The following is a 25,714-nucleotide window of genomic DNA, read 5'->3' as shown; positions in this document are numbered from 1 at the left end:
TTATCATCCTTGAAAGCCCTTTGGGCCCCTGTTTTCTTCATATAACTAGCAGCCTGATGTCTGCTTTGCCTCTTTGTCAGCAGTACTCTTTGTTAGCTGAACAGACAGTACTTCCTGTGTTTCTGGGCTGGACCCTGCCAGGCACGGACATTCCCCAACTGCTTCACCCCACAGCCAACAGTGAAGACATCAGCAGCTCACATTTGGAAATCTCAGCATCCCACAGATTGAGCCAGCAGTCTGGGGGTTTGTTTCAGGAGTTCAAAGCACACAGCATTCAAACACCCACTGCCATCAACATCCAACTCTTAACCCTGCACAACCCAGGGGTTGGACAGAGGAAGGCAGAGGGATGTATTGCATCCCTTAGGCGAGCTTCCCAGATAGCAGCACTGGGCTGCTTGGGAGGGCCATAGGGTCTCTTGTGAGCTGCAAGTGTGCAGCACAACCTGGGGCAGAAAAAATCCAACAATCTGATTACTGATAGTAGCTTTGAAGACGGACTGCAGTGGTCCAGCACTGGTCATAGCTTTAAAAGCAATCAAAGGTCCAGAAAAAATTCTCATGTGCATTTCTGGGAGTTTCTGCTCTCAAAGTGAAAATCTTATCAGTTTTATTCCACTTTTTTAAAACACAGTTTGCTTGGCAAATTCAGGTGAACACCTTGCATTCAGAAACTCTTCTGCATGCACTTTCCAACTTGCTAAAGCAAAGTGTGTGACCAAATCACACAAAAGGAGGAAAAAGATGTTAATATCTGAAAGAAATTAAGGTGATTTTCCCCTTTTAACATAGCTCTGTCGTCTGAGCTTCACAGGTTTCTTCTGTTGTAAACCATTTCCAAACACAGGTGGAAGAAGAAAGTGAACAACAGGAAGGCCAAGTCATTGCTAAACCAGCAGCAATAGCAACTTTAGTGTGAAAATTATTGTTAATCACTAGCTGCTAGGGAAAGTATTACAGAGAAGGAGATATAGACTCAATATGAACTTGCTCAGGTAGACATTGTCATGACATCAGCATTTATCTAACCTCTTGAATGCAATGATCGAAGAATATTGGCTCTCCAATCCAACTATACAATGGAATAAAAAGACTTTCTGTGTGCATTGCAAAGACCTGTTTTAAAAGGTGTCACAGGGACCGCAAGTTTTCTTTTGCTTTTCAACACAGATAATCCTCTGAGAATCCCAATCAGCAAATGTGAACGTCACACATCATAAATTCTGCAGCTCCACAAGTCGCTGTTTCATCAGTGAAGACCCTTGTCATGCCAGCACTTACATGAGCAAGCAAAAACTACATACACGAGTACGCTGACAGGCATGCAGCCAAATATGCCTATAAACATCTGGGGGAGTGGGGTATCTGGACCTGTATCCTGATAATGAATCTGTCCTTTGATTCATTATCACAAAATAAACTTGAAAGGGGGTTGGGGAACCTCAACAGTTGTTTCATAAAAAGAACTGAAGGGGGGAGTTTTCTTTGGCATTAGGGAAAGATTTCCTGTGCTATTCCATGATCTCACTAGTAAATGCTGTAGGCACACCCCACCCCCAAGCCCAGCGAGCCTGGCTTCAAACAGCTTGGATTTGCTGCTTATTTTGTGAAAACAACTATTTCTATATAATTAATGAAAGACTCCAGCCTCTTCCCTCTCCTCCCTGGATGGAGCCTATTTATAGATCATGAGCTCACCAATCCCAGTCGACACGGAAAATCCTTGAGTAAAAAGGGAGAGAAAGACAAAAAACTTTTCTATGTAGTGTGTTATTCCTAAAATTCTTTCCCACCACCACCCCTTTCTATCACAAACATTTATCTTAACTGGTGAAAACCTCGTGCAGCAGATTTTTAAAGAACACTATCTAAGGAGCTGAAGAAGCAGCAGAAATTGTTTGCTCAGCTCGTGTAAGTGATTAAGGCCCAAAACGAGTTTCAGAACTGGTCAACAAAACCGATCGTGTTTTTGCTTCTCCCATCTTCTAAGGGACCTGCAGGGGAGGAGGTGAAGCTATAAGGAGAAAAGGAGATTTGGTGCCACCCTGAGAAGTTTCACCTCCTTTGCTGCCACACTAACTTTCATTTTTAACAGACCAATTAGGTTTACATTGGCTTCCACTGTACTACACAAGTTAAATGTTTCTCTTCCCCAGTTGCTGAGAACTGCTGGACTTAATTCCTTCAATACGTAGGAAATAACTCGGGGAACATCACCAAGATCCACCATCCACATAGAGCTGTTAGGTAGGTCAGCTGTCCCTCATTCATCACGAAGCTGGCCACATTTCAACTACACTGTTTGGGCAGGTCTGACTGTACGATCCTATGACCCTTGTCCGTATGTGTTAATGTACATCTACACATACTCTGCCAGCAGAACAGGGCAGCTTAAAGGTCAGAATTCCACTTCCCCATACAACAATGTTCATTGCCCAGAGCACCCTTGGGCATGACCTGGGTGTTATAAATAACATAAGGAATGCCCTTTAAATTTGGGCACAGTGGGCCTTACGACTGCGTCACATAGAGCTTGTTGTTTAGGATAAACCCACATACAGGATGGTAGCCTACTTTACACTGCTGGATGATCAGTGTCTCCAGTGGAGCTGTCCCGGTGAGTAAGGGCTGGAAACACCGAATTTTCCCTGCAATATCTTTACTATGTCACATATAAGTCTGGAATAGAGATGAGCGCCTTACTTTTCATTTTATATCCTTTCCACAGACAGCGGCACAAGCACAGTCAGAAAGCAAAATAGCCCTTCGCAGAGCAAATGTGTATTTTTTGGAATCCAGCTCTTCATGACAAGTTTGCATTTCTGAGGCCTCCCTTCCCCCTTGTAGCAGCAATTAGCATCTGAGAAATGACATCATTGCTGACACCATCAGCCCAGGAACTCATGCTGGGGCTCTGGCCCTGCAGCCACCTCCATGCCCCAGGGAAGATGTGTTAGCTCAGTCTTGGCACTCACACCTCTTTTCTCAGCACAGGGGGCTGCTGGTCCAGGCAGGATAACCTCAGGCTTCTGAAGGCCTCTCGAACTCCTGAACACAACCCAAACCAAATGTTTTCCCAGGGCCAGAAGGCTCAAGCTGCCTTTTCCCTACCATTCCCACAAGACTCTAATGCTACCTAGGTTCCACTGGGGAGGAACCATCCGAGCTGAAAGGCTGCAAGAAGGAGGCCAGCAGCTACCTTGACTGCAGGCACTGGAAATGCCTCTGGTCACACCATTTTCTGGGTGTTTTGCTATCTGAAACTTTGTAGAAACACACAAGGACTTGAGAGCTTCCCCCAGCCACTTTCTGCCAATGCTTCTCCTTACTTTTAACACGTCTTGGGCTGGGGACAGCTTTAGGATGGGATTTGCCTTCTTCCATGGAAGAATGGTCAGGGAAATTTGGAGGAAGATCAGTACCAGCCCTATTCGTTTTCTACCAAAAAAGGAAGAGGGCTCTTTCTGCAGGAAAGGGTCAGAAAAAATGCTCTGTCCCTGCAGAATTTAAGCAAAACCTGTCTCAAGCAGGTCATGGCAGGGAGCTCTGCTTGCACTTGGATCCCTTTCTGGTTTCTCCCTCTTGCAGATTGACCTTCTCTTTTGTCTTTCCTTCCTTTCAAGGATGCTAAGCAATGACAAGGTACTTCATTTAAGACAATTTCACTTAAGACTGCATTATGATCAGCTGTCTCTTGAAAGTGGCCTTTCTTATTCACCGTGTCACTTCTCCTCTTAAGATCCAAGAAAAGCGAGGACCAAAGGGCTGCCTGCTTGCAGGTTGCTGCAGTTACTGCCACTCCACAGTTAAAAAGCTACTGCAAATGCAAAGTAGTGAAGCTTCAAGCTTGGTAAACAAGACAGTTTTGCAAGTTCACTTTAACCTTCCAAAGAGTTCAGTGTGATTCATGCCATCATTACCAAGAAGTCACTACCTTCCTAAGCCTGTATGAATTCATGCTTAATAAAACTAAACAAAAGCCATTCCAGTGATCCAGTTTTCACTTGTCCTTTGTAATCTTCACTAAAAAAATCAAGCTTATAACTTCTACTAAGACACAAATGCCTTTTACTTAACAAGTACTTGCTGTAGTGGAAAAAATGTAATTATTGCTTGGAATAGAAAAAGAAAGAATTCCTTGCTTGGAATTCTCTGGCTAAAACAATAAACAGGCCCCTTTGCTCTTGCTTTTCTTTGCATGCAGCATTTCAAAACTATGCACAGTCACTGGGGAAAACAGAAAGAAAGAAAAAAAAGCTAACATCAAGCTTCATTTGAGGTCTATTGCTCACACTATTTTTCAGCTGAGGCAGACATATGAAAGTACACTGGTTTCAGACTGGGATTAGCTACTTGGGTTCACCCATAACCATAACCTAATCATTTTTATTTTCTCCTCCATAGGCAGTTTAGATGAGAAATGGGAGTAAAGATGTCATGACTGTATCAGAGCTGATAAGATATCACACTGTGTCAAGTACTTTCACAAATATCTCCCTTAGTTCGGGAAGGATTAGGGGCATACAGGATCCTCGAGTTGACCCAGTGCTGTCAAAAGTATTTATATTTTTTGCCTACTCCTATTGTACCTCTGTTTTTTGAACAAATTCAGCTACTTTCTTCCATACATACACTCACACATCCACTCACACATATATTGGCCCACTCATTAGCAAGGCAGAAGGCAAAAGGCAAAATCAAAAGGTACTCTGTATTAGAAGCCAGGCAAAAGGAAGTTTCTTAGGGCCCAAATCAGTAACACACATCACATTGCAACTCACCCAAAACAGCCACTTTACAGCAGGTAGTTTGTACTCCACAGGTTATTACCATTAGTAGATATTGTTGAGGAGCCAAGCATGTGTGAGTTATGCTTAGGTTTGTGGGGTCTTTTCAGTAGGTTTTCTATACACACCATTTACTTTTGCATGAGTTTTCCAGCTCAATATTGGAAAGGATGGCAACCATCACTACTAATGTGGAATACAATCACGTGGATCACTTCACATTTTCTTCTTTTTCAGGACCTGTATCATAGGTTGCCAAGACCAGATGTGATGTGAAGCACCACTTTCTTTTCTTTGCTTCCTACCATGGGGAGGAGGATAGCAGAAAAAGTTCTTTACCACTCCTAAGTCCATTCAGCTGATTTAGACACCTTCTCCAGCTACTGTCTTAAATAGCCACCCTGAAAAACAACCTGTTTTGTTGCCATCACTTGAAATACTGTTTCATATACCCCAAGAGATGCAGAGTTCTCCCTCCTGAAGGCACACAGCATCATTTCCTGACATGATGTGGGCAACAGCCTTTTCCATCCAGCAACAGGGCAAACAAACAGGAACAAAATAACTGGGAAACAAGCTGGCCAGCTGACATCCCACCATCCACAAGGCAAATGGAAAATGGACATAGCACCCTCCTCTCTATTTAAACCACTGGTCTGGATGCTCCACTCCAGAGGGATCCCAGTGCTAGCTGAAAGTACCACAGCATCAGGAACAGGCTCTGAGATATTAACGCAGCCAAACCTTGGAGTAAATCTAATCTGAAGTCCATCTTCCCTGTGTACTTGTACCTTATTTTAGTATTTATACTTTTACTGGTCTGGTCCAACAATTCTGCCAATCAGCCAGAGGCCCATGTGCAGATGACCACTGGACTGTGAGCTCCCTGAAAATAAAGACTAAGGGAAACTCACATTTCTCACTCCACAGTGATATATTTCAAAAGCAACCATAAAAACAATTACATAAAATATCTCTGACAAATTCAGCAGTCATTTAGATTTTGCTACTCCTCCAAAAAAGCTTTTCTCTATACAACTGCAAAAACTTTGTTGGATTAAATGGCTGTCCAAACACAATGCAATTATCCTCAAAAGAAAATTCAGTCTTGAGAGTCAAATATAGGCATGTCCAGAAGTACACGCTGGCATGTTCCTAAATTCTTCATACCATTACATGTATATACAAACTATATGTGCTGTTGTAATCTGTCAGCAGTGAGACCAATAACCCAGGGAAAAGATCAGAGACAGAGAAGCCACTGAGAGGAGGAAGAGCTCTGGGGTAAGCTTTCTTTCACTTTACATTTTGATGTACATATATATGTGCTCACACACACATGTATCAAACTACTAAATCATGGTTTCATGGCAACATTAACAGGGGCAGCTAGAACCAACATTCATTTCCTAGTGGTATTTCTGAAAGCATGGATAATATATGCACACACGTACTGTAAGACAACCTTGTGTCTTGTAAGACAACAGGTATCAAATATACTAATATTGGTGTATTCAACTGGAACACAACTATTTGCTCTTAGTATTAGAAGGAAATTCTTAATAACAATTTGCAGGAAATAAACTCAAATGTCATCAACTACATACAGCTCAATGAAAAAGCAAATGGAAATATTACTAATAATGATAATAATAATGATAAAAATAGATTAACCTAACTTAATAGGAAACACAATGAATAAAATAAAGCCTTACCCCACCTCCACCTTCTTCCCTGGTGGTAATTTTCAAGTTTAAAGAATAATATTAAAGTATTAACAAAAATAATGAGTTTGGCACTGGGCATTTTCCTGGAATTACTAAACCTAAACTCAACCTACAATCCCCAACAAGCAAAGCCAAATCTGAAACTGCAGGAAATACCTTTTGCAAGCACACACAGTTTGGGGGCTTTGGTCTTTTTTAGTCTTTTTGGTCAAATAGAGGGTGGATCAGGACCTCTTCACAGGAAACCCTGATAACATGATAAATACTACATAACCTAGGGACACTGCTGAAACGCTAAGGTACAATCCATTACCTACTGCACCAGGATATTGAAAGAGGGGGATTTAATATATATATCTTCTTTTTTTAAAGCAAAAGTTTAGCAGTTCACTTGTAAGGCTTTACTTTAAGAGGTGCCACTCTATTTTACAGAGCAGCTTTTCAACCTGTTCCTCCCTTTTCCCCTTGCTAAGTGGAAATCACTGCGTTACTCTGCTGCAGACAGTTACAGCCAAAAGTCAAGCACAGGTTTTCTGGCCTCCTCCCAAAGGCAGGCTGCAAAAGCACTGCCAGCTGGGAACACGCCTGTAGCCTGCCTGGGCTGGGGGTCCGCTGAGACAGCCCCAAGAGGAGGTCTTATGCTCAGCCCTGGAGCCTGCAACAGACCCAGACTCTTCCTCCCTGCCTTGCCCAATGCCTCTGGTTTTGATGAAGGACCACAGGAAGCTCCCTCTCTGAAAAAAAAAAACCCTAGATTTGGCTCTCCTTCAGAGGGAATGATGGTGGTGACTGTGCCTGTTTCTGCTAACAGGAGCGCAGGCTGATGCCTGCTGAACCCAGGGTTACGTTGCTGACTCGCTTAGTTCCATGGAAAAAATATTCTCCTGAGAGCTTTTCCACCTTCATTTGGAGGAAGAGAAAAGCAACAAATGAGCAAGGAGGAGGTAGAGGTAGGAGAAAGGAAAAAGAAAAGGCGGGGACTTTCTTTTCACACCAGAAGAAAGCAGGGAGTTTGTGAGAGTGTCAGAAAACCCCAAGGAAAGGAGAGCTTGTGATTCATCAAGCAGCGCTGGCTCCTCCTTGGACTTTCAGCTAAAAACTCTTCCCACCCTTACTGATCTTTCTGACTGTGCAGCTGGGTTTTTCTTAGTCTTTCTACAGACAAAACCACTGCTCACTTCAGAGAGGCTACGCCTCAAGTATGACTGAAGGATCATGCCTTGTGCTTAGTAAGATTAATTAAAGAGGGATTTGTTTATATTTATAGATCTTAGCAGCATTACAGGAGACGGCTGAACAACTAGATGAAAGAGAGCAATCACCACCCCTTCAGCCACAGCGCACCATGACCACAACATCTCACAGGACTAAGAAATGTAAATAAATGTATATATGTATACATGTATATCATACATATAATGTAAATATAGATATATTTGTTTATATGCAGTGTAAATGTATATATGTTTGTTTATAATTCTATTGGATTTTCCAGTTGGGGTATCATTTATCTTCTGAGCTGCCTGTCTTAAAAGTGACCAAAAGGAAACTCCTGCAAGAACAGGATTGACCTTTCATACCAGAAACTCGATAAACTTTAAGCTTCAAATTACAACAAAAACAACCCCCCATTTCTTGCTGTAATGAAAGGCACCGAAAGCTGTGAAAATCAATTCTTATTAAGTCTTTTGCAGAGGATGTAGAAGTTCAGATAATTTTAAGCCTCATCCTAAGAACACAGGAGACAAACTGTCCCACAGATTTTTCATCTCAGACTTTGGCAAGTCTCTCTCACTGAGCTTAAAGGCAAAATGTGATAATGAAGCGAGAGTCTGAGACACAGAAAAATCACTGGTGATCTTTCTATAGGGACAGCACAGCCTTTCACTAAGCACATCCAACATCAAGTGTATGGAGTTCACTGTACATTGGGCTCTGCCCTCTGCAAAGGGTTTTTCCCTCTCTCTTAGCAATGCAGTTTATCAAGTAACAGTCTAGATTGGGGTGGCTGGATCTCAGCAACCAAATCCCTTTTCCAAAGTTGTCTCACATGGCTAGCACTGATGGGCCTGTGGCAGTAGCTTTCAGCTCTGCTCAGCTCCCAGAGATGGCAGGGGGAAGCAGCTTGGCTGGTGAACTATGGGCCACACAGGGATGGAAACAGTTTGGGCAGATATCACCTATGGCCCAGGGAACCCTTCTCTACCCCCTTCAGGAAGTCGCATGATTTTAGCGCTTCAGATTTCTTTCCCCCCCCCCCCCTCACCTGGATTGAATCCAGGACCTCTGCTGGTGCCCAGACATGGTGATACTCCACCTTGAGTGCTACACCAGCAGGTAGGTCAGGATTCGCTGTAAACAACTTAGCTGTAGCACAGGCTGACTTCCAGCATCTACATCTCACATGACTGCATTCATCCACACAATTTTAATTCCTTTAGAAAGCCATTCCCCTAACAGCCTCAAGAGAAGAGCAAGGCTAGGCAGTCAAACAAAACCCCCCTTCATAATCTAAGCCACACAAAGCATCCCAGGCTATTCCTTAAAACTGCTATGTATATATACATGAACAGTCAAATTAAAAGTCATGACCAGCTACTTCCAGGACAGACACTTTCCACATGACATAACCCAGAGCACAGCCCCACCTGATCAGCATAAAACTTCTCTGTGGATCTGGTCACTTAAGAAGAGAGATGTTTGGTAATAGTTTACTAATTGCAAGCTGTTCAAAAACAACCAACCAAATTCCCCCTTCCCAAAATCCTCACAAAAATTAATAGCACATTTTGTACTGCAAAACGAATTTTTACTCTGCCTAACCTCATCCAAAAGAGACAGGCACGTTATCAAAAGTCCTGTCTTCTTGAATCTGAAGTTTCTGACGTTTTCTGGGGAAATGCTTGAGGTGATCCCCTACTGCAACTCATTGTTTCCCTGCATGTAACTTAAGACGGCAAAAACGTGCAGTTTGAAAACTAGCTGGAGTTAGCTGCAAAGGTTTTTGTAGGGACAGAGTCATTTAGGCTTTTGGAACCAAATACGTGACCAATTTTGAATGAAATTTCTAAGTGCTGAGTTGCTCCTGAAAACTGGATTTAACATTCAAACTCTCATAGGCTCTTCCAACTCTGAGCAGAACAAGATCCAGCTTCTGAATCATTTATTCCGATCAGGGAATTTAGGGTTTTTTTTATTTTATTCATTAAGTCAAATTGTTGAGAAAAGAATAACAAAGACTTCTTTCAGTTATACATGATAAATCAGAGTATAGGAGAAAAAAATACAGGACTCCAATCAGCACTAATTACACAACTAAACCCAGTTTCCAGAGCCCATTCTCTGAACATGGGAGTGATACATGAATCCCAAGTGGAAAGTTTGGATCAGAAGACTAGCCTTTAATTTCTACCTGCTACAAGCAGGGGAATATTAGATGGCTCTAGCAGCCCCTGGCCTGAAAGAGGTGCTGCTCATTACTTATCCCTAGGGAAGCATAAAAGGTGAGGTTTTTATTGAGCATTCACTGAAAAAGAAAATTAAAACAAACAATGAAGTCAGATAGCTTGAACTGCACCTATTTTTTTCTTCCCAATTAAGAAATTGGACAATTTTACTCCAGGGATGTAAAATGTTTTGGTGCTCTCTGAAGCAAAAGTTACTCACTAGATTTGCAAAGGCAGCATGTGGCATGGTTATTGCCACCCTACTCATATTCCCAAGCCCTGGCTATAACAGCTCTCCTGGCAAAAGGGTCCAAATCTCCTCATGTAAGTGGTACATGGCTTGGGCAATCTTCCAGATGCACTTGTATCAGCACAAAAGGTCTCAACTTCCACGCTACTTGGCATTCCTCCCCTCTGACCCTCTGGCAGAATAGTTTACAGGAGCAAGTCCAACTCACTCCATGCAAAATCAGCTGGATTAAATCAAACCACTAATTTAAAAGGTTTCTGCTAACCAGCTGGATGTGAATTGAGACTGATCACATTAACTTGTCTGCCAAGGGATCCAGAGGGGCAGTAACTGCTGGAAAAAGAGATGTAATGAATACCAAGGACCTACATTTTCTTCCAGTGGCACAGCGGGATCCAGAAGGCACATGTCTTTGGCTTTTGTGCCCTACCAGTATCCTGCCCTGGCCAGCCTTAAGACTCTTAGAAAGTATGAGCAGTATGGGAAGCTGGTGTAAGAGAATTTCCAGTTTGGAAAAAATTAAACTGTGCCTGCATCTGTGGCTCTTCTGGGCAGTCTTAGTCCAGAGACACCAGCCAGCATTCTGGGAGTGAGGAAGAAAGAGTTCATATCCAAAGTGCAAGACCGCCCTGCTAATCCAGAAAGAGAGGGCGCTGCATTAGGCGGCAGAAGAAAAACCCCTGAGCTGGTAAGAGCATCGCTTTGGTTATGGGCAATATTCACACCCAACACCAAAGGTGGGAAAATACTGTGCCTGAGGAAACCATAATCTCACTGTTCACCCTGCCCCGGCCTGGCCCCACTAACTTCACTCAGCTGTTGCTTGCAAAAGCTGCTGTGAGAGCAGGAATGTTACACACAGCTGGCTTTGGATGCTGGGAGCCTGTCTGAAATTTAGGAACAATCTGTGGCTGGAAATGATGTTTAGCAATGGGATTTCCTGACCTACTCTCTCCATAACTAGTGCTGAAATTGGGTTAGCTGATAGATTTCTGCCAGTGACTGAAGAGGAGTGAGAGATTAATGCTATACGTATTGGGTTATTGCTGTTTGCTTTAGTATATTACATATTCTATTTTTAGATTACTACTGTAAAATCTCATGCCATAGCTGAGCTGATTTAACAACAATATAGCTCTGCCCTACATCACATTAAGTGCCACTGCCAGCAAGCTTACAGTGCTTTTTCTGCAACTGCATTGAAAATACCCGTCTGCACTGAGCAGCAGTTAATAAAGAGTTAGCAAAGTACCAGGGGCTGACAAGCATTTTCAGCAAAACACCACAAGCCAAGAGGCAGTTCCAATAAATGTGAAATGGTGTAGAAATTAGTAGCAATAGTGTTTTATTGTTTTTCCAGACTTAACACACAGCAACACTCTGCATTCTTTGTATAGGAAAGTGGTAGCACCTCTGTTAAGCGGATTTTTCAGGCACTGAAATAGGATGCTTTCCTGAAGCTGTATTAAGATTATGGGATAATAGACTTTAAAATTAGAAAAAATAATAATTTTAAAACCTACTCTACACCAAAGCAGGGACCAAGATTTCTTTGTCAACAAAATAAAGAAAAAATCCAAGTGGACAGGTGAGATCTTTCCCCCTCCCACTTTATTTCTTTTTTAAAGAGAACATGGAATCATGGAATGGTTTGGGACGGAAAGGACCCTAAAGACCATCTAGTTCCAACCCCCTGTCATGATTAAATCTTCCTGTATTTCAAAAGGAACATTTTTCTTAGTGGGCACATTTGGAAATTCACTGCAGTACTTCCATGCACCTGTAAAATAATACTTACGGAGTGAAAGCTTGAAACCTGCACAGGGGTTGTATCAATGTCTGATCTTCACCACTGTCTCAAAAACACACCCAGCCTCAGCCCAGCTCTGAAAGGACTCTGTCCTTTTGGATGATATTTATTTTTCTTTAATAAGTAATAGGAGTTAAGGTTGGCTTCTTAAAATCTCAAACAGTTTAACCCCACCAAATTTAGTAGTTGAAAAATAAGTTTCATAACAGAAGTGTTGTCATGCCCAATAAGAGGTACAATAACTGGCATAATTGTAAGGCACTAAATGTAAACATAAAGGAAAAGAACATGTACACTCAGCTACTGGAGATGACAGCCACAGCTGTATCCTACATCTTCAGGAATTTCACCAGTTAACAAATTCAGTATTTTATAGTTACACGCCCATTTCCCCAGAACAGTCCCCTCTCTTTAGAAAGGGTGAAGGGAATGCTTTTAAGTACAGGAGGACAGTGACACCTCAGTGAAGGCAGCCCTTTCAAAGGGCAGTAGTGATGAGAGAGTTGAAAGTGCTGCAGGGAGCACAGGCAAGAATGAAAAGTCATCCTGTGCCCCATACTGTGCCTCTCAATAGAAGGACTGTCTGTCACGAGCTATGGAAAGAAAATGCTGGGCTTCATCCATGGAGACAGGGAGGACTGGCTGCAGCACAATAGGAAAATCAGACAGTGGAATAGGTGGAGTCTCCAAAAGATCAGTTGGCAAATGCTTTTTCACCTCATAAAGATGAAGCAAAGCCTTGCCAGGTATCACAGAATCATAGATACCTGGCAGTTTCAAAGGGACCTCCCCACTTCCCTGGTTGATTATTCTAATGTCTGGTTGTTCTCTAGCTAGTGTCTCATGAAACCTCAGTCTACAGGAAGGAAAGCGGAGCTAGCTCCACACAGACCCTTCAGAGAATGATGACCCTTCATCATCATCCCTAAGCTAGACCACTCCATTTCTTTTCAAAGAGAAGATGGGGCATTTTGTCTCAATCACTGCTTTGAAAAAAGCCCAGCATTAAACCTCTGTACTGCCAGGTCTCACTGCAACCAAGCTGTAGAAAGAAATAAACCCACACTGAATCCACTAGATATGTCCCCCGTGGGGACACAGCAAAAACACATGGGGGACTCACAGCATCCTGAAAGAACTCCAGAGACAGGTCATGAAAGCCCACCACGGTGGTTCTCAGAGTTACCTTGCAGAGAAGGGATCAAGCAACCACATGGAAGTGACCATCACCTCCCACTTTAGTGTTATTCGTTAAAAAGCAGTTGCTGCCGAAAGTTTCCCACAACAAGAAGCTCTTTTGATTCCAGAACTGCTCCACTACAGAAATATTAGGAGTCATCATTTTTATTCTGGCTTTACAGTCTGGAATTTTGCCTGGGCAGTGTTCAATCAGGAACAAAATCTATTTAAAGTTCATGCACAGTATTATACATATGTATATATTATAAGGATGATGGGGCGGGACTCTAGAGATAGGACAAGTGGTAACGCGTTAAAACTTACTTAAACAGGGGAAGTTTAGATTGGATATAAGGAAGGAGTTCTTTACTGTAAGGGTAGTGAGGCACTGGAATGGGTTGCCCAGGGAAGTTGTGAATGCTCCATCCCTGGCACTGTTCAAGTCCAGGTTGGACAGAGCCTTGGGTGGCGTGGTTTGGCATGAGGTGTCCCTGCCCATGGCAGGGGGGTTGGAACTTGATGATCTTAAGGTCCTTTCCAACCCTAACTATTCTATGATTCTATGATTCTATTATGAACAGACGTCAAGGGAAGGGAAGAAGTTGTGATGTTGTACAAAAAATATAAATAAAAATGATTGTCCAGAGAACCTAGGGAAAACATATCACTGTAATTGAGGCTATGAGGTCCTAATTCAGTTTCCCAGCTGGTCAAATGGTGAGGCCAAGAATATATTAGCTTGTCCTGAAGCAAAAGCAGACTGAGAGGAAGCAAAATTACTCAACACGGCCCTATGACTTGGGTTTTCAAAACTGCTTCTAAAATAATTATCAAGAAAACTCCCAAACCCTATCAAATCAATCACAAGAGCAGTGGGACAACAGGATTAATAGCAGATTATACCCTATATATACTATATGTCCTGATCCTGTTTGCAAGACCTGAGGAAGAAGAAAGCCTACCTGCTTCCTTGCTATGTGCTGTGTTTTTCTTTAAAGAAATGCTAGCTTCTATTAGCAGCAGACACACTGAGTAGTGAGATAACCCTACAACAATGTCATTTGCTTCCAGAAACTACTCCTTCTAGGCAGCATTCAGCACAGATGTTTCAAGTGTGCATTAGACCCAGGCTCAAGGTAAAATACCAAGGGAAACATCACATCATCTTCAGCTTGTTCCCTCACAGTGTTGGCCAAGAAGAACAATGAAGGCAATTGGTGTACCAGTTAATCCATGTGTGCAAAATACTCAACATGTAAGCATAGAAGGAAAAAAGAAACGGCCACAACAACCTTTTAAAAGAACATGCATCAAGCTTTGTTTCTTTTCCAGTGCAAAGGAATGGAAACCTTCTCACTGACTTCAATGGGAGCTGGGCCAGACCCTGGAAGTCTTCACATAAAACTTCCACTAAAGAGAAGTTGTGTATTGGCATAAGACATTTATATTTTATCCCCTGCTTTTTTTCCTCCTGGTAAATGGCATGCAGCATATAATGTCTGAAAATTAAGCTTGTAATACAAAGACAACTTTCTGAGGCTTACAAATACATTAAACATAATAGCCAAAACTGAACACTGAAAAAGCATGTATAAGAAATTACCATATTTTGTTTTATTATGCATTGAGTTCACTGAAGAGGTCTATAATAACCAAAAGCTACCATATAACGTATGTCTACCATAAAACATGACAAATAATAGCAAAGTGTCATTGGTGCAATGGGCCAAGTTATTCCCATACTTTGCAACTGTTGTACTACTGTTTTTAATATTGCTCCTACAGCTTGCAAAGCAAAGCTCCAGCAGAAAGACAAATGACTGTGAAAAGCAGGAGCAAACAGAATGTTGTTTTGCTTGTACAGCTCCCATTTTGCACAAACCTTTTCACATTACTCAAGCTCAGGCAGCTTCTGAGGCCATCAGTTTGCAAAAACCTCAATTCAGTGTTCACATTTCAACAACTTGATCTCTAAATGAACCCATACCAATGAAAATATCCATGTATTCCAATTTAAATGCGAAGAGACTGACTCAAAATATTCACCTGACTCCACGCAGATGAAATTAAAAGCACTTCTGGGCTCCTGGATCTAGTGATGTGCCCTGGCTGCAACCCAAAATTGCACCAGGATGTGAGAAAAGAACAGCCTTGTTCTTAATTTCAATTAAGAGAAAACCTAAGAGCTGAGATAAGATCACTAGGATTGCTGAGTGCAGAGTGCCACTATTCAAACTAGAGACACTGTGTATATCAGCACCATTTGGTACCCTACCAGTTTCCAAACCAGTCTCTTAATACATTAATACCTCAACCAACCAGTCTTTCTTTTATTAATGTGCCCCAAATAACAGTGGTGTGACTTCTAAACAAACACAGAGGATGTAATTACATAGATCAAACCCACAAAACTAAAACTCAGTAGAGCTTGGAAGAAATTCAAGCCCAACATAACCAGGAATAACTTGCACGTCTCAACAGTGTGGACCAGGCCACCCCATGTCCCTACATCTTGCAATTAAATTGTTAAGAAACCTACTCGGCAACATTGGCCTTTCTTACCTTTTGCCACATTTTGATGAAGAAGAGCTCTCCAGAAAAATTGAAGAAAACATTGGTGTCATAGGCATCATCCCCAACGTTAGAGATGGAAATGTTAAGTGAGATGTTCCTCACCGCTCCCAGGGCCAGGTAGGCAGTTCTGTCATCAACACTGTAGGCAGAAACAGTTACACTGGTTTAACTCTAGGCAATTTCCACACTCTGGTCCATCTTTCTTCCAGCTATGGAATTGTCACAACTCAACTGCTTAAAACCTTGGTAGTCAGTAATTCAGGAATGTGCTCTATGGCCTATGCACAGTGCAGGTGTGGCTGTGTGTACTAGGAATGAGCAGCTCCCGAGTCATGGTTCTGACACTGTCTTTTGTGACTGTAAGGAAACTCCATGATCCTCATGTGGAACTGTTTCACATGACTTATTGTTAATATGGTTTTAGTGAGAATAAAATAGTTGAAGACTATAAAGTAACTGAACAGGGGAAATGCAACAAGTTCAAGATAATACGCCCACATTCAAATACACAATCTGTTTCAGTTTGTCCCTCAATAATTCAAACTTATTCTAACATTCTAGTAACTTCTTAGAGTTATGCTATGGATAGAAAAAAACATAAAGAGGGTAAAATAAAATACAGAAACAGGTGTAAGTGAAAAAAATGCACAGAAATTACAACAAATGTCCACTAATCTCTCTTCAGGTGTTTAAGCTGGACCTAACTCGATGGAGTCATCTGTAAGTGGAATACCAATGCAATAGCTGAATTAAAATAACAGATATATATCATGAATCAATACACTATTGTAATATGGCATCACAGATTACAAACACAAACAGATATGCACACAGTGGCAAATATAAATGTTCATCTATGCATATATGTATTATTCAATATTTAATCATACTAGGCTGTACAGAAGATGAGCTAACAAGTAGGAATAAAGGCTAAACTACAGTATCAATGCACACATCTGCAGGCCTAGGAACTAAAAGTACAGTAAAAAATAATATGGAATACACCAGGTATAAATGTAAATATAAGAAAAAATAGCCAAAATATCAAATTGGCTACTGGAGTCTAAGACCATTCATACATCACAGAGAAAGAGATAGTGTCACAGAGAATACAGCAAGTAGCTGGTCAGAAAAGGGCAGAGACCTTCAGCCACACAGCAGGGAGGTGGCTCTCAATTATTTCCTATAGGGCACAGCCAGCCCAAAAGTACAAAGGAACCATCTCAAAGGAAAGGTACCTCTCACACAGGCTCTGCCAGGTGCGTTACACAATACAGAATCACAGAATCCCAAGGGTTGGAAGGGACCTCAAAAGATCATCTAGTCCAACCCCCCTGCAAGAGCAGGGTAACCTACAGTACATCACACAGGAACTTGTCCAGGCGGGCCTTGAATATCTCCAGTGTAGGAGACTCCACAACCCCCCTGGGCAACCTGTTCCAGTGCTCTGTCACTCTTACAGTAAAGAAGTTCTTCCTGATGTTAACGTGGAACTTCCTATGCTCCAGTTTACACCCATTGCCCCTTGTCCTATCACTGGATATCACTGAAAAAAGCCTAGCTCCATCATCCTGACACCTACCCTTTACATATTTGTAAACGTTGATGAGGTCACCCCTCAGTCTCCTCTTCTGCAAGCTAAAGAGACCCAGCTCCCTCAGCCTCTCCTCATAAGGGAGATGTTCCACTCCCCTAATCATCTTTGTGGCTCTGCGCTGGACTCCTTCAAGCAATTCCCTGTCCTTCTTGAACAGAGGGGCCCAGAACTGGACGCAATATTCCAGATGTGGCCTCACCAAGGCTGAGTAGAGGGGGAGGAGAACCTCTCTTGACCTACTAACCACTCCCTTTCTAATGCACCCTAAGATGCCATTTGCCTTCTTGGCCACAAGAGCACATTGCTGGCTCATGGTCATCCTCCTATCCACCAGGACCCCCAGGTCCCTTTCCCCTTCGCTACTTTCCAGCAGGTCAACCCCCAACCTGTACTGGTATATGGGGTTGTTCTTCCTCAGATGCAAGACTCTACACTTGCCCTTGTTAAATTTCATCAAGTTTCTCCCCGCCCAACTCTCCAGCCTGTCCAGGTCTCGCTGAATGGCAGCACAGTCCTCTGGTGTGTCAGCCACTCCTCCCAGTTTTGTGTCATCAGCAAACTTGCTGAGGGTGCACTCGGTTCCCTCATCCAGGTCATTGATGAAAATATTAAACAGCACCGGTCCCAGCACCGACCCCTGAGGAACTCCACTAGTCACAGACCTCCAGCTAGATTCTGCGCCATTGACCACAACTCTCTGCCTTCTTCCTTTCAACCAGTTCTCGATCCACCTCACTACTTGATCGTCAAGCCCACACTTCCTTAGCTTATCTATGAGGATGCTGTGGGAGACAGTATCAAATGCCTTACTGAAATCAAGAAAAACTACATCTACCGCTCTACCATCATCCCTCCACCTAGTCACTTCCTCATAGAAGGCTATAAGGTTGGTCATACATGACTTCCCCCTCATAAAACCATGTTGGCTGTTCTTAATGACCCCCTCATCCTTGATATGCCTAGTGATGGAGTCAAGAATAAGTTGTTCCATCACCTTTCCAGGGATGGAGGTAAGGCTGACCGGTCTATAATTACCCGGGTCCTCCTTCTTGCCCTTCTTATAGATTGGTGTGACCTTTGCCATCCGCCAATCCTCAGGCACCTCGCCTGTTTCCCACGACTTACCAGAGATGATGGAAAGTGGCCTAGCAATGACCTCCGCCAGCTCCCTCAGCACCCGTGGGTGCATTCCATCCGGACCCATCGATTTACAGATGTCCAGATTGCATAGCTGATCCCTAACCTAATCCTCATCTACCAAATACACAATACACATGCATACAGCAGCACACAATGACACAGCAATCAGTAGCTGGCCAAACCACCTTCCATTCACCCAATTTCCATGAAAGAATGGCTGTGCCAAGGATGTATATGCTGCCACATGCTGCTCTTCTGCATATCAGCAACTCTGAAAATGCATTCTCAACATTATAGTTTGTTCTCAGAGTCAACTATCAGTTAGAATAAGTATTTGCTAAAGCATATGCAGCGCAGGATCGACTGCAAAACTAGCCTGAGAGGTGCAAATGGTTTGAGTTATTGTTTCTTATATACCAAATTAATGGCACAACCATACAGGAACACTTGGAAGCTTTTAAACGTCAACATTTACAGCAGAAAAAGCAGACAAATTATGAAGATGCTCAACAATCTGCTGGGATTTCCTAATTATCAAAAGTGCATATTTGAAAGCAATGAGGTAAACTGGTAATTTATTGCTGAGAGTTATTTCTCATGTACTTTATAATCTCACTTCCTGCAATCACTTCAGAACTTACTCAGCACCTATCAAACTCATTAGCAAAATCTGGAATTGTCACTTCAGTAAGCAAAGGAACACTACAAGGTATTTGTCTCATGCTTTATCTCATTTATCTTTTATTTGACACTAAATGCAATGTATGCTACAGGATCGTCCCTGAATTGGTAGTAGCAGCACTTTGAGATTTAACCTCAAATCAAGAATACTCTTCCTACTGAATAATAAAAAAATACTTAAAATTAAATCCTGTTTACAACTAAACCCACTAAAAAAAAGTCAAAATAAGCACCACTGCATTGTGTTACCCTTTTCTAAAGCTACCACTCCTCTGTTAAAAGCACATCATACCAAAATGATATTTCTAACATTTTCTTTAACAGAGAAAGAAAACATGCCTTCTAAAACCACACTGCAGTTGCTCCTACGCAAAATTCACACACTAAGAAACTGAAAAACCTCACTGATTTTAGGCTGGTTCAGTTCTTCCTCTAAAAGGCTATATGAGATTGTGCTGCAAGTCCCATTTTAAGAGAGCCAGCTTTCTGAATCATTAAATCTGTGTACATCTGGAATGAATCAGGTTCACTTGCACTGAGAAGAGGATTAGTAATCTCCCCGTTCACAGGGGAGTTCCCAGGCCCTGTTTGCTGCTTGAGAGAAGCAAACGTCATGGGGTGCACACAGGCTGCTGGGGTGCTGGAGCAGCTCTACTGCCCAGCCAGTGCTATCCTCCTCCAGTGCCTGCTGTACATTAAGTGGCCTAACTGCAACGTCAAAATATGTCAACTAAAGAACTGTTGTCACCTGCCAGAAACAAGAAAACAAACTAAAGCCATGCCTTCATCTCGATATGTCAAACAACTGAAGAAACATAATTAAGTAATAGCTTTCAGTTTATGTTTTGTTGGCTGAGAAATATAAAGCTGCCAACATTCTCACCCTGGCCCTCGTAACCTTGCTTACATCAAGGAGCTAAATATAAAGAGACACAAGGCTAAAAATAAAAAGACACAAAAAAATGAAAAAAGAAAAAGGGGGGGGGGGGGGGGAAATGCCAAGATGTAATCACGCAGTTGGATAGAAAACCACTATCTCATTACATCAGGTACTACGCACGAGCACTATGCTGAGTAAAAGTTCTGGGTAGACTGTAGATGCATATATGCACTGTATATAGGCAAACACATTTGTACACACATATGTACATGAAGGCACAAGAAGGATGTCAAGCTATCAATGGTTGCTTGAAAAGTCTGACATTTGGAAGTAATAAACACCTGCAGCTTTCATTCGCACAACCTAGACTTACGAGTAGCAAGCAATTCTGCCACGCTTTTGATTTCACTGGCCATGGTACTACACATTAAATGTAAACAGATATAGTTAATGTTTTCCTCCTAAGTGATTAAGAAAGGGGATCTAAATGCTGGGATAAAGCAAGTGCCATCTTTTTGCATGCTTAAACATTCTTTTTTAACGCCTGCACTACATCATTGCACTATGGTCAGCAAGGGAAGAAAGACCAGCTGGGAAAGGCACACTGAAAAGTTCTGCAATTTTCATTTCCCCACCCCCCAAGATGCTGGTGTTTTTATTAACGTGGGCCAGGGGAGACACAATCCGCATTCCAAAAGGTACTCAGGGACATAGTGCTCTATTTCCTGCACTAGAGAGAATTTTTGGTAAAAAATGAAAAAGCGTTTAGCACTTCCTCTGAGCCTGCACAGACCATGCATAGTGCAAGGAATGCGATGGGGTCGCACTTACCCTGTTAGTCTGGGTCACCAACTTTCTCTTTTATATTAGAAGCCTTTCTTTCTTTACAGCAAATCAGCACCTCTATCGATAAATCATCGCTACTGCTCAGTGGACAGTGGAAGTTACAGCTGAGGTTTGAGACTGCAAGTGCACAAAAATGCTTTGAACAACTGAAGTCCGATCTGTCCTCCAGCTCCATCAGATGCACTTAAAGCATCACAGCTTTCGCTTGTAAATTAGTAAAGGGTGTGAGTCCACAACATTGGTCCTGTGACAGACCCAAACAGATTTCTACCTTCACCAACCAGCATTGCAGTTGTTTTTCACAGTTCCTGTAGTACCTGAATATTATTTTGTCCCCACAGACTCTTTACATCAACCCTGAAAACCTTTCTCCTGGGTTTTTAGCACAGGCTATGAGGCAGTTGAACTGTGGGGAGAGTTTTGCAAATACTTAAACCTCAAAGGCCAATGAAAAGCTGAAACCCTGAGCTGATCTGGGAATTTGTTTGATGTCTCACTGGAAAACTGAGAGGTAGCAGCCCCACAGACAAACCCAAACCAAGTAAAAATTTCAAACAACCCCACAGGGAGCAAAGCTATTGACAGGCTAAGAGAGCTGGGCTTGTTCAGCCTGGAGAAGAGAAGGCTCTGGAGAGACCTTATAACAGTCTTTCAGTACTTAAAGACGCCATCAAGAAATCTGGAGAAGGACTTTTTACAAGGGCCTGTAGTGACAAGACAAGGGGGAATGGCTCTAACCTGCCAGAGGGGAGATTGAGATTAGACATTAGGAAGAAATTCTTCCCTGTGAGGGTGCTGAGGCGCTGGCACAGGGTGCCCAGAGCTACTCCATCCCTGGCAGTGTTCAAGGCCAGGTTGGAAGGGGCTTGGAGCAACCTGCTCTAGTGGAAGGTGTCCCTGCCCATGGCAGGGGGCTGGAACTGGATGAGCTTTAAGGTCTCTTCCCACCCAAAACATTCTATGATTCCATTCTATGGTTCCATTGGATTTTACACTGCTTGGTTACATTGTCTTGACATTGCATATGTATGCAAGTTCAATTCTCTCTGCAACATTCACAGCCAATCTAGACTTAGGACTCACCCAGACACTCAGGATATCATGGCTTATTCTGCATTAGCTGAGCTGCTGCCTTTCCCCTCTCACACTGAAGCCTACACTAAGCAAAGATACTAAGAGACCTCATGTGGTTGATGACTACAGCCTGAGATCCACTAAGCCAGCTATTATAAACTAGCTCAGAGACCATCATATTGTTTCATTAATGATCTTTTCTATGTCTCAAGTGGAAACCTTGCAGTGTGCTCTTAGTAGCAGACAACATAAGGTGATGAACAACAGAGAATTCGAGATACAGTCAGCCGAGGTTCCATGTTAGCAGAGCACAGTTTGGGAGCAATATCATACTAATGTTGCTCCCTATGAAGACTGGCTAACAATGTGCCAGTGTTTCCCCATTGGAAGTGACCGCGTGTCCTGCATGACAAAAGCACCTACTGCAGGGTGCCCAGGGCCAGGACACGGAACTGCTCCTGCTGGCAGCCTTCTGGAGCACAGCTGCCGTCTCTAGCCCTTCACTTCCCATATATACTGCAATTCAGGAATATGGCACAGAGCATTACCTTTCCCATCCTACAATTAAATTTTCAAAAAGAAAGCATTTGTGTAGTACAGTGTAGGGGGAGGGAGGGGCAACACTCTAGAAAATCCTTTTCCTTTTTATGGTGGTATTGAAACAACAGAGTACTTTCTACTTACAGCTACTTGCCATATATTCAAAGCTTTTCTGGAAATAGATGTCTTTCCCCCAAATGTTGTTTCTCCACACAACTTCCCCATAACTACACAACCGATATAATCCCCAACCACCTATATCTTCAAATTTTTAAGTAAAAAGGACAGAGCCGGGCACAACACCCCTTAAAAAACAACACCCACATAAAAACACCCCCTATCTTATCACCCTACAGAAATCTGGTGCCTTTTAATATTATCAGTAATTTCAATTGTACACAGATGTTCACAACCCTGTATAAACAGAACTGAAGAAGCAATGGGGAAAGAGCTGCCTCTGCTTTCACAATGTTTACCCCAGGGAGCAGCTTTTTGTTTTAATGAAGCTACCCTGGTTCATGAAACTGTCACATGAAAGCAAGATGAGGCACAACATCTACAACAGCTCTAATCTAATCTTTCACTCTTGCAGACACACATACAAACCAACATCTTTTCTAACCACAAGCAGTGTCCTTGGAATAAATGGTACTGTGCCCCCATGCACGTGTGTGTAAGAGCATCCTAAGGTTGGAATACAAACAAAATCTAGTTACTAGTGGCAGAAAGAAATGCAAAAGACAAATGCTACCAGGCACATAGCTGAAAGTTGCACACATCAGGCTGACATGAAAGAAGCAAAACCCCTATGTTTGCTATTTGTTAAAATACTCAGAGCTCTATTAAAATAGGTGATTGTTGACCATAGATGTGGCATGAATCAGTGTCACCTTCCAGCATACTGTTTCTAGGAATTAGATCATTACAGAATCATCATGCAAACCATGTATTTACCATAGAAATTATGCCTTCAGAAACAGATCTATTATTAGACAGTTTCAATTGCTTGTCCCATTCCTGGGATCCTGGGGCATCCATATATTAAAAAAAACATACTCAGCTGAACATTGAGGAGGGAGAAAAAGACCAGTGCTCCAACCAGCACACACTTTTAGAAGTCAATAAAAGCAGCTAACCAGAGGTAAAACATTAGAAACAGTACAGGTTTACTACTTTAGGAAATCTGTTCTGCTGTGTTATATATTAGGAATAAGTTACATCTAAATGTCTAACATGATAAGCCATACCAGCGCATTTCTTCTAGAGCTCATGTAAAACCAGCAAGACAATTTCCCTGGTGACCTGTGAAGAACCTCAGCCTTTCCAGCTTTTGTAATTGCAGGACACACTACAGAAAAATTTCACATAGCTGCATCACTGAAGGTTATGTGTATCCTGGGCTGCATCAAAAGGAGCATGACCAGCAGGTCGAAGGAGGTGATCCTGCCCCTCTACTCTGCTCTTGTGAGACCTCACCTGGAGTATTGTGTGCAGTTCTGGGGTCCTCAACATAAAAAGGACATGGAACTGTTGGAACAAGTCCAGAGGAGGGCCACGAGGATGATCAGGGGACTGGAGCACCTCCCGTATGAAGACAGGCTGAGAAAGTTGGGGCTGTTCAGCCTGGAGAAGAGAAGGCTGCGTGGAGACCTCATAGCAGCCTTCCAGTGTCTGAAGGGGGCCTATAGGGATGCTGGGGAGGGACTCTTCATCAGGGACTGTAGTGACAGGACAAGGGGTAATGGATTAAAACTTAAACAGGGGAAGTTTAGATTGGATATAAGGAGGAAATTCTTTCCTGTTGGGGTGGTGAGACACTGGAATCGGTTGCCCAGGGAGGTTGTGAGCGCTCCATCCCTGGTGGTGTTCAAGGCCAGGTTGGATGAAGCCTTGTGTGGGATGGTTTAGTGTGAGGTGTCCCTGGCCCATGGCAGGGGGGTTGGAACTAGATGACCTTGAGGTCCTTTCCAACCCTAACTATTCTATGATTCTATTCTCTGCATGGATGCATCAGCCAAGATGTATTCTACAAATGCAAAACAATGGTGCATCTTCTTCAAGTTGCGGTCTGGATAACATCAAGAACTTCCACCTCTGGCGGCAGCTCATGTATGATAGTGTTGCCTGAGGTTAAGCTTTTGTTTTGTTAGCTTTGTACTTTGGTTGCTAGAGCAAGAAACAATATGGTAACTTGAACTATCTTAGGTCTGTAAAATACTCATGTCGAGATGCTGACAAGGAGGGCCAGGTTATACATTAGTTCAGCAATGATTTCAGGTTATATAAAAAAAAAACCATATCCTTAGGGTCTAGTTTAAAAAACAAACAGCAAAATCCCACTCCAGTAGATACAGTCAAGTGACTCCTACAAAAAAAACCCAGTATTTAAGAAGTGACAAAACTGGCTTATACGGTATACCTGACTGATCATCAGTGGACTGTTACTAGAAAACAGAGATTGGAAATCTACATTCTTGTATGAGATGTGGACTACTGAGGTTTGTTACCACTCATCACTTGATGGCTCTATCACCATCCATATGGGTTCAATCACGACATGTTCAAAAGGAGCAGGATTGCCCACTGCTATCAAACTAGACTTATTTATTTATTTTGGGAGAGATTTATGAAGCTCTGAGTGCAACTAACCAGATGGAAACCAAGACACCTTTTCTTCTTCCCCATTCACCCTCAACAAGGGAAAACATTCACTTGTTCCTGAAACGATGCTCCCACTGCAAGTTGTTCTACATCCTGATTAATTGTGGGCACTGCTGAGCAGCCCTTTCCATAAACTGAAAATTCCATCCTGGATGAGCTACAACAAAGTTTTCCATGTGCCTCACAAATGCTGCATTCAATACATTACCAACTGTCCGAAGTTAAAAGAGAAATAGAAGTAAAAGTGAATTAGAAATCAGAATTCTGCTTCTGGATTCATTGAAAAGAATAAATTCCAAACAGGATTACAAACCTACTAACATACATGAAATGGTATAAGCATTTTTTTACTCCATCCTTTACAGTACAGTAAATTACTTTTAAATAACATTGAACTACACTATAATTTATGAAATCACTTACAACATAGTGTGAAACTTCGTGTGACTTTTTGAGAAAACAGAAAGCAATCTTCTCATATCCATTTTTCTCAGTGTTTTGTTGTTCTTTTCTCCCTTG

At 42.4% G+C, this 25,714-nt stretch overlaps 1 protein-coding gene across 1 annotated transcript in view; it reads right to left on the bottom strand.

The window, feature by feature from the left end:
* The window catches only part of ITGA9 (integrin subunit alpha 9), a 219,634-nt gene that overhangs the window by 60,943 nt on the left and 132,977 nt on the right, over window positions 1-25,714 (bottom strand). Inside the window, exon 18 of the mRNA XM_065665773.1 lies at window positions 15,765-15,915. Within this exon, the coding sequence (XP_065521845.1) occupies window positions 15,765-15,915 (151 nt within the window). The remainder of the gene's footprint in view (window positions 1-15,764; window positions 15,916-25,714) is intronic.

The sequence above is a fragment of the Lathamus discolor genome, chromosome 2 (assembly GCF_037157495.1).
Source record: "Lathamus discolor isolate bLatDis1 chromosome 2, bLatDis1.hap1, whole genome shotgun sequence".
Lineage (NCBI taxonomy): Eukaryota > Metazoa > Chordata > Aves > Psittaciformes > Psittacidae > Lathamus > Lathamus discolor.
Note: the sequence above shows the minus strand (reverse complement) of the source record. Positions and strands in the feature narration are given on the sequence as shown.